General features: G+C 41.4%; 1 protein-coding gene across 4 annotated transcripts in view; it reads left to right on the forward strand.

Annotated features, from left to right (window-relative positions):
- CRACDL (CRACD like) overlaps positions 1–15,818 on the forward strand; it is a 99,699-nt gene that overhangs the window by 66,158 nt on the left and 17,723 nt on the right. For 3 of the 4 annotated variants that reach the window (XM_084646274.1, XM_084646273.1, XM_084646276.1), the window contains 5 exons: positions 1,576–1,711; positions 2,445–2,609; positions 3,297–3,365; positions 6,787–7,017; positions 9,195–10,821. In XM_084646274.1, the coding sequence (XP_084502400.1) occupies positions 1,576–1,711; positions 2,445–2,609; positions 3,297–3,365; positions 6,787–7,017; positions 9,195–10,821 (2,228 nt within the window). The remainder of the gene's footprint in view (positions 1–1,575; positions 1,712–2,444; positions 2,610–3,296; positions 3,366–6,786; positions 7,018–9,194; positions 10,822–15,818) is intronic. The other variant, XM_084646275.1, reaches the window with a different exon arrangement.

A 15,818-nucleotide genomic window follows, 5' to 3' on the forward strand; every position in this document is an offset into this window, starting at 1 on the left:
ACTCTCTCCAATTTATCCACATCCTTCTTGTAGTGTGGGGCCTAAAACTGGACACAGTACTCCAGATGAGGCCTCACCAATGTCGAATAGAGGGGAACGATCACGTCCCTCGATCTGCTCGCTATGCCCCTACTTATACATCCCAAAATGCCATTGGCCTTCTTGGCAACAAGGGCACACTGCTGACTCATATCCAGCTTCTCGTCCACTGTCACCCCTAGGTCCTTTTCCGCAGAACTGCTGCCTAGCCATTCGGTCCCTAGTCTGTAGCTGTGCACTGGGTTCTTCCGTCCTAAGTGCAGGACCCTGCACTTATCCTTATTGAACCTCATCAGATTTCTTTTGGCCCAATCCTCCAATTTGTCTAGGTCCCTCTGTATCCTATCCCTGCCCTCCAGCGTATCTACCACTCCTCCCAGTTTAGTATCATCTGCAAATTTGCTGAGAGTGCAATCCACACCATCCTCCAGATCATTTATGAAGATATTGAACAAAACCGGCCCCAGGACCGACCCCTGGGGCACTCCACTTGACACCGGCTGCCAACTAGACATGGAGCCATTGATCACTACCCGTTGAGCCCGACAATCTAGCCAACTTTCTACCCACCTTATAATGCATTCATCCAGCCCATACTTCTATGTCACTTCAGTCAGTGGGACTCTATATGATTAGAAGTGTCCACTCTTACCGATCCACTTGCAGGATCCGGGTCATAATATCCATGGCTCAGATTGTCCTCTCCCCGCCTCCCACCCAATCAAAATTGCCCCACCATCTCCAAACAGAATTACCAGCCTTAACCTAGCAGATCCTAGGGGATCCATGGGAGTCTAGAAACAGGTCCCATATAGCCAATGTAGCAGCCCTTCGCCCCAACTCCACTGGAGTTGTCACCAGGATTCCTCTCTTTTCTCTCCTGCCTCCATGCCATGGCTTTCCCCTGAAGGAAACAGATCAGTGAAAATGTTAGTACAGGCTGGTGAATGGGCAATGTGTACATGGAGAACCTTATCGGGACTCAGGAGTGTAAAAGGGAATAAGTAGTGCACACAGATGTGTGTGTAAATTTTGTATGGAGAAACATTATAATTTTAATAGAGAAGAAAGTAGGCGGGTTCCATAGAGGCTATTCTAAAAACACTTAAAATTTAATAGAGGACAATATCCTTTCCATAGTTTTTTTTTCCTTTCGTTCTGAATCCTATATAATTTATAATTCTTTATTAAATGTTGTAGGATTCTTAAAGGAAAACCCACTTCAGAAATTATAATTATTGATTAAATTCTGTAGGGTTTTACTTCTAGGATTTTAGTAGTCTGTTTTATCAACATTACAGATGTCATTGCTTTCAAGTTGTTTTCTTTTTAAGATACTACACAGGTTTATTTGACTGTTGTAACCATTGTTTTCAATCAGCAATTTAGAATTTTAGGCATAACAAATGATAAGCAACATTTATCTGATATCTCCATTTACAAGATCCTCTTTAGTTAATCTAAGAATTAAGTATCCGGTAAAAGGATTAAAAAAACAAGCGTATACATGTTCACTAGCTTATTATATTATCCTAGGTCCCACACAGGTATTATGGGAAGCAGAGCTTTATCACATGACAGCATTTTCATTCCTGAGCCTGCGCAAGAGCCTGCTAGGCCCGTACGAGTGTTTTCTCAGGAAAATGTTTCCGATCGGATTAGAGCTTTGCAGGTAACATAAGACATTCTTTTAAAATATTAGAAATTGAGTTTCTTTCAAATTTGACTTTTTAGAATTGTCTGTAACTGAACATTTGGTTTCTACTAAATAACAATAATTACATTAGGGCGGTGGTTCTCAAACTGTGGGTCGGGACCCCAAAGTGGGTCTCAACCCCCTTTGAATGGGGTCGCCAGGGCTGGCTGAGACTTGCTGGGACCCAGGGCTGAAGTCCGAGCCCCACTGCCCAGGGCCAAAGCCAAAGCCCAAGGGCTTCAGCCCTGGGCAGCAGGGCTCAGGTTACAGGCCCCCTGACTAGGGGCTGAAGCCCTTGAGCTTAAACTTTGGCCCCCCGGCCCGGAGCAGTGGGGCTCAGACTTTGTCCTCCACCTCCCAGGACAGTGGGCGGGCTCAGGCTTCGGTCCCCTCTCCTGGGGTTGTGAAGTAATTTTTGTTGTTGTAAGGGGGGTCGCGGTGCAATGAAGTTTGAGAAACCCAGCATAATTAGTGCATAATTTGTTAATCTGACAACATCACTATATCTTGATTCAATCTAAATTATAGTGGTAAGGTATATGAGCTGTCTGGTACCCAGGGAGAACCGGAAATGGAGGCGCTCTATGCTCTGGCTCATTAAATTGTATCTTGTTGTGTAGAGTTAAAATCAAAATAAATCATTGGAGTGGACAGAGTCATATAATGTGGAAAAAAAACATTCAAAATGTACTTCCATGTCATATTGCAGTTGAAACTCCAACACAGCATGAAACTGGGGCCTCCTCCTCCATTTGGAATTCGTGCAAAGCGGATGGATGATGCTGGGACTAGTTCTGAAGATGATGGGTTACCCAGGAGTCCTCCAGAAATATCTTTGCTACATGAAATTTTAAGTTCCAGCACAGCAACAAGGGTGAGTAGATTGTGATATTGACAATCTCAACATTTACTGGACTAGACTTTCCTATTTGAGCATCCTTTTTTTGTGTGAAAGGGCAGGATAAAGGACTCAGTTTGCTGTCCTTCATCAAGTTTGCTCTCTCTTCATCAGAACTGGTTGGACTTCTTCAAACATCTATGCATAAAACCATATGGGTGATAGGTTGTCAGCTGCAGTAGCTCCTGGAGGAATGTTTGTGTCCCTCTTCTATTTTGATTGTGGTTATATGCCAGTTATGTGTATTGGGTTATTATAGCCAGCCACTGTAGCAGTCCAGAGAGAGTGAGTTTTCAGGAATTACAAAACAGCCAGGAATAAAAAATGTCTGAAAAATCTGGAGTCTCTTCAGAATCAGTCAATAAAAGCAGAGCACTCTCACTCTTAACATTGTGTCCTCCAGCATGGGAAGAAAAAACTTTCAAGAATTTGTAATTATTTTTAAAATGTAATTTTGCTATGCAGTATTTAATGAAGCCTTCATTCTTTTCCTGAGTCTCTTATGTTTTATATTTGCAAGGTCCTCACTAATTCTTGAACTTGGTAGCAGTACTGGACTGTAGCTTAGATTGTGTGTGTGTGTGTGTGTGTGTGGATGTTTTCTGTTAGTAATCATCTCATTTGTCATCTTTTACTGAATCTCTTCCTCATTCCATTCCACAGTTCTCTGACTCTCACAAGCACCCTAGCTCTTTGAGTTTAGCTGGAACAGGCAGTGAAGAAGAAGAACAGGTAACTTCCACCAAATATATTAAGAAGCAAGCAACATATATGTTAGTCTTTTAAGGAAATGTAAGGAATAAATATGTTACTTTGTTGCCTGTTTGCTGGAAGAACAACCTTTTGTATATACCTGTTTGCTTTTTTTGATGCTTGTCCTACTAACATTAAAAGTTGCAATTCTTTATCAACAGAATTCTCTAATGCCAAAGAATTATTGATGATGATGATAAAAAGTCAAAAAGAGAACAAACAAGTACATTTGAACACCTAAAATGCAGGAATTCTGCAGAGGATTTAACAAAATTTCTGACTGCCCGAATCTATGGAGTTAGTTCATGGTCAGGATTTATTGGTGACTCCTGGGCATGAATTTTAGACAGTGGCTTTCCCCCTTTTATGCTTAAAGATCTTGTATGTTGTGAAGGCTATTTGTTTTAAAAAATTCTTCATACTGTAATACTGAGGGATAATAATAGTAGTGGTAATAATGATGATAATAATAATAATTAAAGACCCCTTCTGGTATATCACCCATCTCAAAATCTCGAAGCACTTTACAAACATGAATGAATTTAGCCTCCAAACACATAGATAAACTTAGCCTGTGAGACTGATATCATTATCTGCATTTTACAGATGAGGAAACTGAGGCAAAGAGAGCTAAATGAGGTGCCCAAACAGAGGTAGTCTGTTGCACAGCCATGAATAAAACTCAGATCCTCTGAGTCCCAGTCCCCTGCTTTGACTACAAAACCACCCCATCCTCTTACATTGGTGCAGTAACACTTGGTCTGGTAATAGTGATTAGCATTGCTACTTAGGAGACCTGGGTTCAGACTTTAGTCAGTATCTGTCCACCTGACACAGCATGAGCTGGGGATTCTTCTGTGGTGATGTCTGCAGTCCTTGAGGAAAAGTGAATAGATGCCTTTCTTCAATCAGCACTAAATCATTCTGGTTGATTGAAAAGTGGTTTTGACAGGTTCTGAAGAGTCAGTTAGTCCTCCTCAGCTGCATTATGGTGGATGCAATGCCGGGGGGGGGGGGGGTAAAGCGAGGAGCAATTTTGAGATGGGGGGGAGAGAATTGCAAAGGAAAAATAAAAAAGCTGGCCAGTTCTAAATTGACTGTTATGTGATAATCATGCAAAATATACTTTTAAATCCCATTTAGATGACACAGATTGCTGGCATCTTTTCCTCTTCACTATATATTTCACATAAAACTATTTGAAATGCTGCTTGTTACTCAGCAAAGTGAAATTTTAACCCATTTCAGAAAAAAAGGAAATAACCCTTTCTTTTTCTTTTTCTTTTTCTGAAAACAGGTGTAAATACGTTGTAAATGTGTTTTGGTCGATTCAGGATACACCCAGAAAGTGGCACAGCACAAATGAATTCCTGCCAGTGCAGGCTTTAGCAGCAGCTTCTAAGAGATTGGGCTTCTTTAGGAGAGGGGAGGAGACACATCACCCCAGTGACAGTGCAAGACCTCCCTCCTGGGCTGTGGGAGGGCACAAGCTGGGCAGCACGACCTGCTACACCTTGAAAAAGATGTAGCTAGAGTCATCGTCCTCCCCATCCACAACAGCACAGCTTTGTTGGTTTGAAGAGGGAAGACGGTGCTGTGGCCTCACCTCCACTGGATACTCCCCCTCTGGGGCCGGCTCCCCTGCAATGGCCTCGCGCCCTGTTCTCACCAGTGCAGCCAGCTGAATGATGGTTGTCCCCTACCACTGTGCGCTGCTTGGGAAGGGCTTTCTCAACCTTCTCCCCCCCTTATACACACACACAAGGCCAGCCATACCCTGACGTACGATCTCTGCAGCAAATATACATCTGAAACTCAATTCGAATGCTGTATTTTAAGTGAAGCGACAGAAACTGTGTTCTTTATTTTTCTAATCTAATGATCAGTGTTAGTATTACCTAAGGTCCGATCTCCAAGTGATCAAGGAGAAAGGGGTGGGGAAGGTGGGCTTCGCGCATTCATGTCAGTCGTTCAGGCGAGCAAGTGCTGAGCCTTTATCAAGGAGCTGAAATGTCAATGTATTCACTGTAAGGTACTAATGTGTAATGTACCCATGTATCATTGTTACACATTAGCAAATTGCAGATATCATAGAGAAAACTTCAGTCCAAATTAGTTAAAACATCCCTTAGCTGGCATAATTGAGTTATCCGCGCACCCCCCCCTTTCTTTTTTAAATATAGAATGATTGGAGATCCAGCTGTCACTTAAGTTTGTGGGAGTTTTTCCATTGATTTGAATAGGAGCAGGAACAGATCTTTTATATACAAAAGAATACCTGTTTGGCTGCAGTGCATAAAACAGTTTTTTGGCACATTGGATACAAATGTTCATTTTTCTCCATAAGCAAAATAAATATTTCACGGCTCTTATTTGAGAGAAACTGTATATAACTGTCAGCAGCCTACCATACTTGGGTAGCAGCGCAAAGCACAATGAAGAGGAAAACTGCGATAAGGGAATATACTTCAGTTTCAAGCTGCCACAGGACTGCTATAAACAGTGAAAGGAGATCATTTTAAAGTTATGGCTGATACCTTGGCAATATCCTCTTTTTTTTTTTTTCTTATTTTGAAGAATTTAATTATTGAAAAAGAAAAATCACTTTTAAAAATTCATTTTGTAAGATGATCCTAATTTCATACCTGAATGGGAATTGAGAATTATGCAAAAACCTTGGGATTTATATATTAAATTTATGGAAGGCTGAAAAGTTGAACTCTTCTGGCAGGAAAGTACCAGATCCTAAAGATACCAAGAGCATTATTTCTGGATAGATTGTTGTACTGGCTGGAAGTTCCGGGCTGCGAGCAGGCCATGATACTTTATTCTGGGGTGGGGGAGGGAGGAGGGGGATGAAATATTCCATTTGGGGTAAAAACGTCACAGATTTTCCTAATGGAAATAAACTGAAAAAATGCACAGTAGGTTAAATAATGGGGACACTAATCTTTGACTTTGTTTTCTTAAAGAGAGGGTTGTAGGATTGGAACGGGACGTGGCCCTGTATGACTGGAATGCAGAAAGGTTCTAGCCCCGTAGGTTGTGAGTAGGAGTCAGAAAGGGAGCTGACCCAGGAGGATTGGCCTTTGAAGTTTTTCCTAATTTCCTTTCTCAGATGTGTTGACTCTTTTTTCGTTTGTTTTAGGTCTGCTATTTAATGGTGAAGCATTCCTTTCCAATAGACTGGATATTGCAATCTTCTAGCTGTTAAAATGCAAAACTGCTATCACAGTATTTCATGTGCAAAAGCTAGTAATTGCAGTGCAACTGAAATAAAAGTAAAAAACAAAAAAAAACCCAAATCCCAGTAAACAAGTTTTTTCTCTGTAAAATTCCTATTTTCATTGCTTGATTTCATTGTTTGATGTTTTCTTTGGGATTTTTTTTTTTTTTTTAGGTCACATCAGGTCCTTCTTCTAGGCCCCACTCTACAGAAGGCCAACTATTCCCTAGGCATGCAAGTGCTAAAACTATATCTCCCCAAACATCTGACAGCAGCATCTCGCCAGCAGCTGATTTTGACACTCCGCCTGAATTCTCCACTTGCTTGGATAATTCTGCTGCTAAACACAAGCTTTTAATAAAACCACGGAACCAGAGATCTAGTAAAATGAGAAGACTTCCTTCGGTAATTGTAAAAATAAACAGAGAACTCAGCACTGACTTTAAACTACACATTCTTACTTGACTTGCCATTCTTTTTCAGCCTCTATAAGCATTTATTAACTAGTGCCAGAGCTGTGAGTGGATATTTCATTGCTTTCTAATCACTAATGTTTAATAAGCATTGTGTATGCATCTGGAATACAACCCCTAAGGACAACGTATAAACTGCACACTGCGAGAGGGGATTTCTTGTTAATTCTCTTGATATAAGGATTTATGGCTACATTTCATTTCTTCTTAAAGTTACCGTGAGGTGTTATTTCAGCGTTTAACCGTGATGATAAAATTGAGGCTCTAGTAGCATTTGTTACTCAGTTTTTAAAAACCAGAGTATAACTTGATTGTACCATATTTTTGTGGATGGAAATTTGGTCTGTCAAATCTGACCCTTTAGAAAGAATTTTGTTGTTGGGCTTTAAAAAAATCCCCAAGGCAACTGGGACATTTTTAACTTTAGAAAGGCACGTAAATAAGAGATCACATGGCCTATGAGTGGGAGCCAAGTTCTGGTTCCTGGGAACATCGTGCGTTCTAATCCCCCTTATGTGGGACTATCCAATCACTTTACCCTTATGTGACTTCACCAGCAAAGGTGGAAAATTTGAGCAAAAAATATGCCCTCGCAAAAAACATTTTTTGTACCTCAGTGAAGTTTTTCTGAGTAAAAAAGACAGCCATTGTAGAACACATTTTTCTGACTCTGTCTCAAATCTTGATTTTTTTTTAATTAAAATTGTACAGGCTCTTAATACATTATTTCCATTAGTATGTCTGGATATTTTGAACCTTGTTTAAAGACATAAATATCATTTTCCCCCAATTATGATGTCAAGAGGATTTGTTGTTTTTTCAAAACCAGTAAGCAACTTTTGTGCTTGGGAAAGCAATCTTGAGCTATGCATAGTGACAATGCAGGCTGTGTCAGAGAAGCATGAAAAGCAGCCGTGGAAAAGGCTATCTAAGCCATTCCTTTCTGCCAGTGCAGGAGTGTTGCCAAAGTATAGTCACTATTGCTTTGTCCAGTCCTGTCTTAAATAACCAGAGATAGAGCCTCCATGATTTCCCTTGGAAAGCTTTTGCACTGTCTAATAGATCTTACCACTAGTAATTTTTTCCTCATACAATTTTGCCTGAGCACTTCTGTCCTAATCTACATCCTGTTTTTATATTCCTGGACCTTTATTTGGAATAGTCTACATTTTATAATGAACTAGCATGGTAACGTTGTTGTTTGCAAAACTGGGAGTAGGATGAGACATAAGTCACTTTAGAATGCAAGCTTTGTAGTCCTCAGATTAGTACCTACATCTAAAATATGGATTTACACAATAGACTACAGTGGTTCAGTAAGCTAACAAAGGCACTGTGTGAAAATGCATGTTCCACAGCTTAATAAAATGCTTTGAAATAATCCTGTATAGTCAGCCAGTTCTAAGTTCATATTTCCAAAAGCTTACCTGATGTGTTATCAAAAGACCTCCCAAATAAATAGATGCTTTATAAGCTTTCGTGAAATATTTTTAACTCTTGAAAGAAAACAAAAGCTACAAAAGATTGGAAGGGTGTGTCACAATTTGACTAAAGGTAAGAAGACCATCTGCTGTACGTTATCGTATTGAGTACTTTTATTCTGCTATTCCCTTTGCATGGACTTGCTGCTCCAAGGTCAGGCCTTACAAAGAAGGGTTTGTGTGATGTGTAATGGCATGATGGAGCTGCTCTTTGCCACTGGAGCACCACAATGTAGCCAAATTGCACTGGTGAATCCAGCCCCAAAAACTTGTCCCCAGAGTCCTACAGCTTCAACTTTGCTGGATATTGGCTACAGATATAAAGGCATCAAAGAGGTTAATTATGTAGGGGCAGGAAATGACGTCTTCCTTTGATTTCTTGATAGTTTGGTTAGAAAATTATTACACATATACGTAATACAGCTTGCCGAGCATAATACGATGAAATCAGCATATAGTACTTAAATATAAACTAATTAGCTATGTGTGTTCAAGACAGGGACTGTCTTCCTCTATCTTTGGAAAGCAGTTGCCAGAGTGTGGGCTCTGCCACAGTCTAAACAATAAATAAAAGTGTGTGAAGTTATAAAGAAATAATAAAATCTTAATAATTGTTTGCTCTTTGTAGCGGACCCAATCAGAGTCTCTGAATGACTTGAGCTGCACCCCAGAGGAAGAGGAGCACGATGGAAGAGAGATGCTGACAGACTTGACATATGAAGTCTTCACCACCAGCCATCAGAAGCTGACACACAGCACAGCTGTGACGAGTGACGTGGCCTCCTGGCAGAGACCTGAAATGCCTAAAGACTTTCCCCATGGCTCGAGACACAGAGATGAAAGGCCTCTCACACGGCAGTTCGCTTCTGAGTCTGCCATTGTACAGGAAGCCTCGTTACATGAGAATAATCCTGAGGGCTGCCAAACTATGCTGGAATTAACACATTCTAAGTCAGATTATCCTTCTCCTTTAGAGCCTAAAGAAAACGTAATCACCTTGTATCCCCCTCCGGATAGAGAAACACAAAGGGAAAAAGAGCCCTCGGGAACACTGAGTGTGTCCACCAGGAATGTGTGTGATGTGTCAGTTAATACTTTAAATCAAGAAAATAAACAGTTTCTTAATGGGTCTTTAGTGAATAATCTGCTGTCTGAAGAGGATACTTCAACCAGTACTGGCAGTTTTTCTTGTTTGAGAGGGCCAGAAAAAAATGTACAGAAGGATGGTCAGATACCCATGGAAACTTCCTGTAATAAGGAAACAAAGAAGGAGTCTGCTGCATTGCCAGCTTCCAGCAAGCAATTACCTGAAAGGTCTTCTCAGCTCACAGACTCACCCTGTGTTTCCTCTGACATCCCACAGCCTGCTTTGTCATTGCAGCTGGGGTCATCTGCTTCCTGGTCTCTGGAGCAAACTGCGCCCACTCAAGAACTAGCTGCATCTGACAAGGAAAACAATCAGTCCCTGGGACACAGGGAGGCAATTTGGGGGGAAAAAACAGAGAAAGCTGTGCATGAACTCAGCACCTTGAGAAAATTTTCAGTGTCATCAGCATGGGAGAGACCAAGAGCTGGCAGCCTCCACCTGAAAGAAAACTCAGAATGTGAAAGTCCATTAAATGTCAAATTACCCCTGTCAAAAAACAAGCTCTCTTCAAGAAATGATAAGTTGAAAGAGGATGTGCAGGTGGGCGCAGATCTACAGGAGGAAAAAAATAGCATTAAAAAGCAGGTGTCGCTGGCAGATTCTGACTCTGAGGTCACGGGCAAAGCAGCAGACAAAATGGTGGCTGGCTATGTTTCTCAGGCCATTGATGCAATTCCAGTGGTATCCCAGTGCCAACCAGGCAGTGAAGATAAAAGTCCTTTTCAAGTAAAACTTAGATCCACTTCACTGTCCTTGAAAGATAGAGACAGCTCTTCACCAGAATCGAAGGGGTTTAAAAGATACAGTGCAGAGATTAATTTAGAAAAAGAGGGATTGGCATCACTTCTAAAAGGTGAAAAGGCACAGATCAAAAAAACTGCTGATGTAAATATCAATGGCTCTGTGAATGACAACATAAAATCTAAAACAAAGTCCTCTGAACAGCTTATCACAAAACCTCCATTGCCTAGGAAGCCTGTTTTGCAAAATGTAACTAATGCAAACAGTAACGTGAACGTGGAAAAGCAGGAAAAAGCCACTAAATCTCCTGAATCCAGAAGTAAAGACAGGGACTTGGAGAAAAAATCATGTCCTTCAAAAGTGCCTGGTAAGACTTCTGATACTTTATATAGTTGTCTATACTCATTTGAATTCAGAGAGGGTTATTTTATGATCTTGAAAGGTATACTTCTCTTTGAAACAATGAAGATGACTTCTAGCAGTAACACATTCCTTACATTTGTTCCTTTGTACAGTTTACTAATCTGTTTGCCAAAGCAGAAGCATTGTATACATGCAGATGCAGTTTAATAGAAATGAAATGTTGCAACAAAAAATGAGAAATGAAACCTCTACTACTTCTCAAAGGGAAACAGAATGATATCAGCAAAGTAATGTTTCAAAATCATTTGAGTTGATCATATCTCTTTGACTTAATGGAAGCCATGCGAGATAGTCTGCAAGTTCAGTCTGCAGCAGCATCCCAGCTGTGCTCATGAAGTGATTACCCAGTGAAGTGGTATTTCTTTTCTAGTTCCAAACACTCGCTTTCCTGGTGGTCACTGATAATGACTTAGGCCCAGGTCCTCAACTGTATTTTAGGTGCCAAACTTCAGTGAAATACCTTTGAGGATCTGACTGTTAGGCCCTGATCCTGCAACAAGCCCAGGAGTCCACCCACACAGAGGCAACTGCAGGAATGAACTCTTAATAAGAAATAGTGAAGCTTTTTGTTATGGCCAGAGTACTGGAAGAGTAGAGTTGCCAACCCACCAGGATTGGCCTGGAGTCTCCAGGAATTAAATATCTTTAATTAAAGATTATGTCATGATTAAATCTCCAGGAATATGTCCTATCAAAACTGGCAACTCTATGGAAGAGCCAAGCTCTGATCCACAAACCTATTTAAAAGAAAGTCCAAGGGGGTTAGGGTACTGTGCAATATGTTAGAATTTTTCAAAATCACCCCTTCTACCAGAGCAAGATGAAAATATGACCCTGAATACCCTACTGGCCACAGTCTGGTTTCTCATTGAGATTTCTCTGGTAAGGTAACAGGAAGTCTAATGGAATTGTTGCACATTTTGAATCTGTATATTTTAAAGTTTAGCAATATTTTTGATATTGACTCTAAAAAAGTAACTAGAGATTTTCACAACCAGATTTGTTGAAGTACAGAGATAGGTCCAAGTCTATATCTGAATGTGAACTTCCCCAGTTCAGTGCTATTTGGATTTTGTGGTGGTGTTTGGCCCAGTACAGAAAGACCTGAGACCCAACTCACCTATTGGCCAAAGATCAGGTGTATATGGCCAAATCAGATGTAGTACTGTGGTCCAAATCTACCTAAGAGCTGATTTCTCCTAGGTTTAGAATGAATAAGGATTCTGCATTAAAACAAAACAAAAAACCCCCGCACCAACAGACATTTTAAACATTCTTTTGTAAGCGTATTTTAGAATATATGAAAAATTGTTGCCTGACGTGACATAGAGCCATTCAATCTGGTTAGATTTAACTCCTCTTTTTATCTGAAACCCAGGGTTTGCTCATGACAATTATGTAACATTTCATTGCCGTTGCAGTAAAATGATAAACAATCTTACTGGAAAACTTGCAGAAAACTTTACTGGTTGCTCTTTAGTTATAGGGACATTGACACTGAAAATCACACCTCTTTCTGAAAATGTTATGCTTACTAGTTTGCAACTAAAAGGACTGTAAATGAAAGAAGTTAAAGGGAAAAATTGTTTTCATTGGTTTCAATCTTCAGCTGTTGTAAATCAGTGTAGTTCTGTTGACTTCCAGGGAGCTGTGCCGATTTATACCAGCTGAGAATCTGGCCCAGCATTTACTTTGTGCCCTTTGTGTACAGCCCAGTTTCATGGTTTTGCTGATGGGCCTTTATACTTCCTATGTCACGCGCTATTCTACTGACCATATTCTCAGGCAGCACTGAGGATGTTGGGGGAGCTCAAGTGCACATTCTTCCCCAGTAATTCAGTAACAGAGCTGCTGCTGTTTCTCCATTTGGAACCAGGATGGTGTCTCCTTTTCCCAGGACCCCTGCACTGAACCAGGAAGCAAGAGCAGCTGGGAGGATGGCCATGGTGGTCCCTATCTTCCCTCTCCAGACTCCTGCACCAAGCTGGGGAGAGATGAAAGCTAAGGGGGGGAGGGTATACCTACCAGATTCCTCACTCCCCAGACCCTGGTAGTGTGCCAGGAAGCAATGGGAACCTGGTGGGGAAGCTGGAGATGGGGAGGCTCCCTGGAGCTGTTCTGCAGTTCCTGAAGTTGGGAATCCTTACCTCATTGCTGCTTAGGAGGCTGGCAAGCAAGCTTAAGTGCGTAGTTAGGAGTGGGGGTGGGGACAGACACATTTAGCAGTGCTGCTCTCAGACCTGTCCTCTCTCCCTTGCTGAGAAGGCCTTTATGGATATTAGCATGGAAACAGAAAACCCCTTATCAAATATTTTTACTGGCTTTTTTTCAAAAAAAGTCATATAGTCGAAAAGCGTCTGTCAGAGCACCCGTTAAAAAATCAGCCAGTACAAAAAAAATTCAAGTTAACCACATTCATTTAACAGGAAAAGAGCTGCTGGAGCTGCTGGATAGTGATTCCAAAAGTAACATTCTGCAGGTGCAAACAAGCCTTTCAGGGTATGGATGACTCAGACCTCTGGAAGACTCATCCTTCTTTTTAACCGGGATATTGAAAGAGGTTTACTAATTGTCTAGCATGCTCAGCACATTATTTATTTATGGTCTCCCATAAACTCCTTTGAAAGGCTTTATCATTGCTTGCTCACTGTAAACAAGACTGGAATAACTGGGCTAGGGTTACAAACGTATTTAGTATATGATATGAAATACTCATACAAGAACACTGGACCATTTCATAACTGTATGAAACTGACTAAGCATATAAAAGAAGCCATCATGCTATTTTCTATGTATTCACTGAATAGCTGTGGGGGAAGGGAATAAATAGAATTGAAATGGCTTCTGACATTTTAGCATGAGCTAACTAGGGACAATGTTAGTTTAAATATGGAACAGACTGCTCTATATTGACCTGAGGTCCGGAGTGTCTCATTGTGGACCTTTCTCCTTAGAAATCTGATCATGGCACTGTTTGTCCTGGTATTGCTTATCATGTGACACTGGGTTGGAAACATTTGCTTGTGGATACGTCGTCTTCAGTAAGATATGCAGGCTGTGCCCATCCTCACTAAATACCCAGCGGTGGCTGGGTTTGGAAGGGACATTATGCAGCACCCACTGAAGAGGTGTAGCAGCAGGTGTGCTCCCCTAATGCCCTGAGAAGCTTCTGGGGCGGTTCACTACTGCATCAGCCACCAATGCTGTTCACAGCTTATAAGGCATGGCTGAGCTCTGGCCCCTGTGATAACCAGTGAGAACAAATTAATTGATGGAGTAGTGTGCTGACCAGTACTGCAAACTGATGACATAGTCTTCAGTTATTTTATACTGTAAAAAAGGCCTGCCCTCTATTCTCACCAACCTAGGAGTACATGCAAATTCATCATTCTCCTTAGCCAGTGGCAGAGACAACTCAAAGAGCTGCTATCAAACCCCTCCAGAACATAGCTCTTCAAAGGAATGTGTGGCTAGATGGACACAATCTGTTCCCAAGTATGCAAGGCCATCAGCTCTGCTCTTTCCCACTTGACACTGCATTGCATCCAAACCTCTGCTAGTTCTGGCAACAGGCCACTTCTATCCTTTAAGTTTATTAGACCTTTCAAAAGATGAGACGCTGCTGGGTGGGAAAAGAGTGCTGGTCTAATTATGCTGAATAGGGAAACAAACTGTATCGTTATTATGATGAGGTGCAGTTCACGTTTCGTGTATAGCAGTTTGGAGAGAGTAAGATTGCTATGTTCAGTGTTCGCAACAGCAGCTTGGTCCCTTCCATTCAGTTTAATCTCTAGATTTTTCCAGTTACCTGGAGAACCGGTATTAAAGTGTTTGGTAAGGTTGGTGGCATGCTGACTCCACACCCAAACACAACCAGCAGTCAAGGCTACTAGAAAGGCCTGTGGAGATAGTTGGGTATGGCTTGGTGGCTGTGTGCCTTTAAATTGAACAGGAAATGTTTTAAAATAGTGTGATTGCTGTCGTCTTGGCTGGCCCTGGGGACCTCCAGGGCTAAAAGCGTGAGTCTTTACAGCTTGAGCTAAAGAGCCAAGCTCCATGGCTTGGGGCTATAGCAGATTCACATCCTCTGTGGATCAGATACAGAGTGGGACAAGTGACACACACTAACCAGTGGGTCACGGTAGCAAAAACCGTAATTAGCCCTTGTGTGAATGCACATGTGAGGATGGCACAAGCAGACTTCTGCTGCCCATTGTGCTCCCCATCTCAGAAATAGAAACAATGGAAGTCCCTGTGTCTAGGCACTGCACCGTCGGTGCACCCACAGTCACTATGCACCCCAAAAGAGGGGGGCAGAGGAAGAGAAAGGGCTATACTCTTCTCATGCATATTGGCCAACAGAGCAGGGGAGGTGTACAGGGTTGGGATCAGGCTGTATCATCCACAGGCAGAATTCCTCTCTCCCTCCTAGAGATGCTGTTCGGCTCTGCACTCCCAGTGCCTGAATGCCAAACATAACATACATGTTGACTTAAAGATTACCAATACATTTTGAAAATACGTAGTTGAAAATCCGTCAGCCATCTTCACCCATCTTCACTTACTTTCCAAGACCTGAGTTCAAGGTTCTGCTTTCCTCTGCCAGAGTCAAATCAGAGTTGAGAATCCAAGTTCTCTACTGTGATGACATCAGTTATTGCAAAGGGAACACAGATTCCTGAGTTGATTTTGGCAGCCAGGGCAAAGAGATTTTGAAATATTTGGGTTTAAAATCTACTGGCTTGTCATTTTTAAGTCAGGATGTGTTTTCCATTCGACTCTCATTTAGGATCTCTAACTATTTTTAACATCTTAACACCTTTTCTATCACCCGCCAACCACACTTAGAGAAAAAATAAACTACTTCTTTTATCTCACATGAAATGAATCAAATGTAAATAAACTTTTTGTTTATATCTTCATCTTAAGGGAGGCTAAATC

The sequence above is a fragment of the Lepidochelys olivacea genome (assembly GCF_965140295.1).
Source record: "Lepidochelys olivacea isolate rLepOli2 genome assembly, chromosome: 1".
In the NCBI taxonomy this organism is placed as follows: domain Eukaryota; kingdom Metazoa; phylum Chordata; order Testudines; family Cheloniidae; genus Lepidochelys; species Lepidochelys olivacea.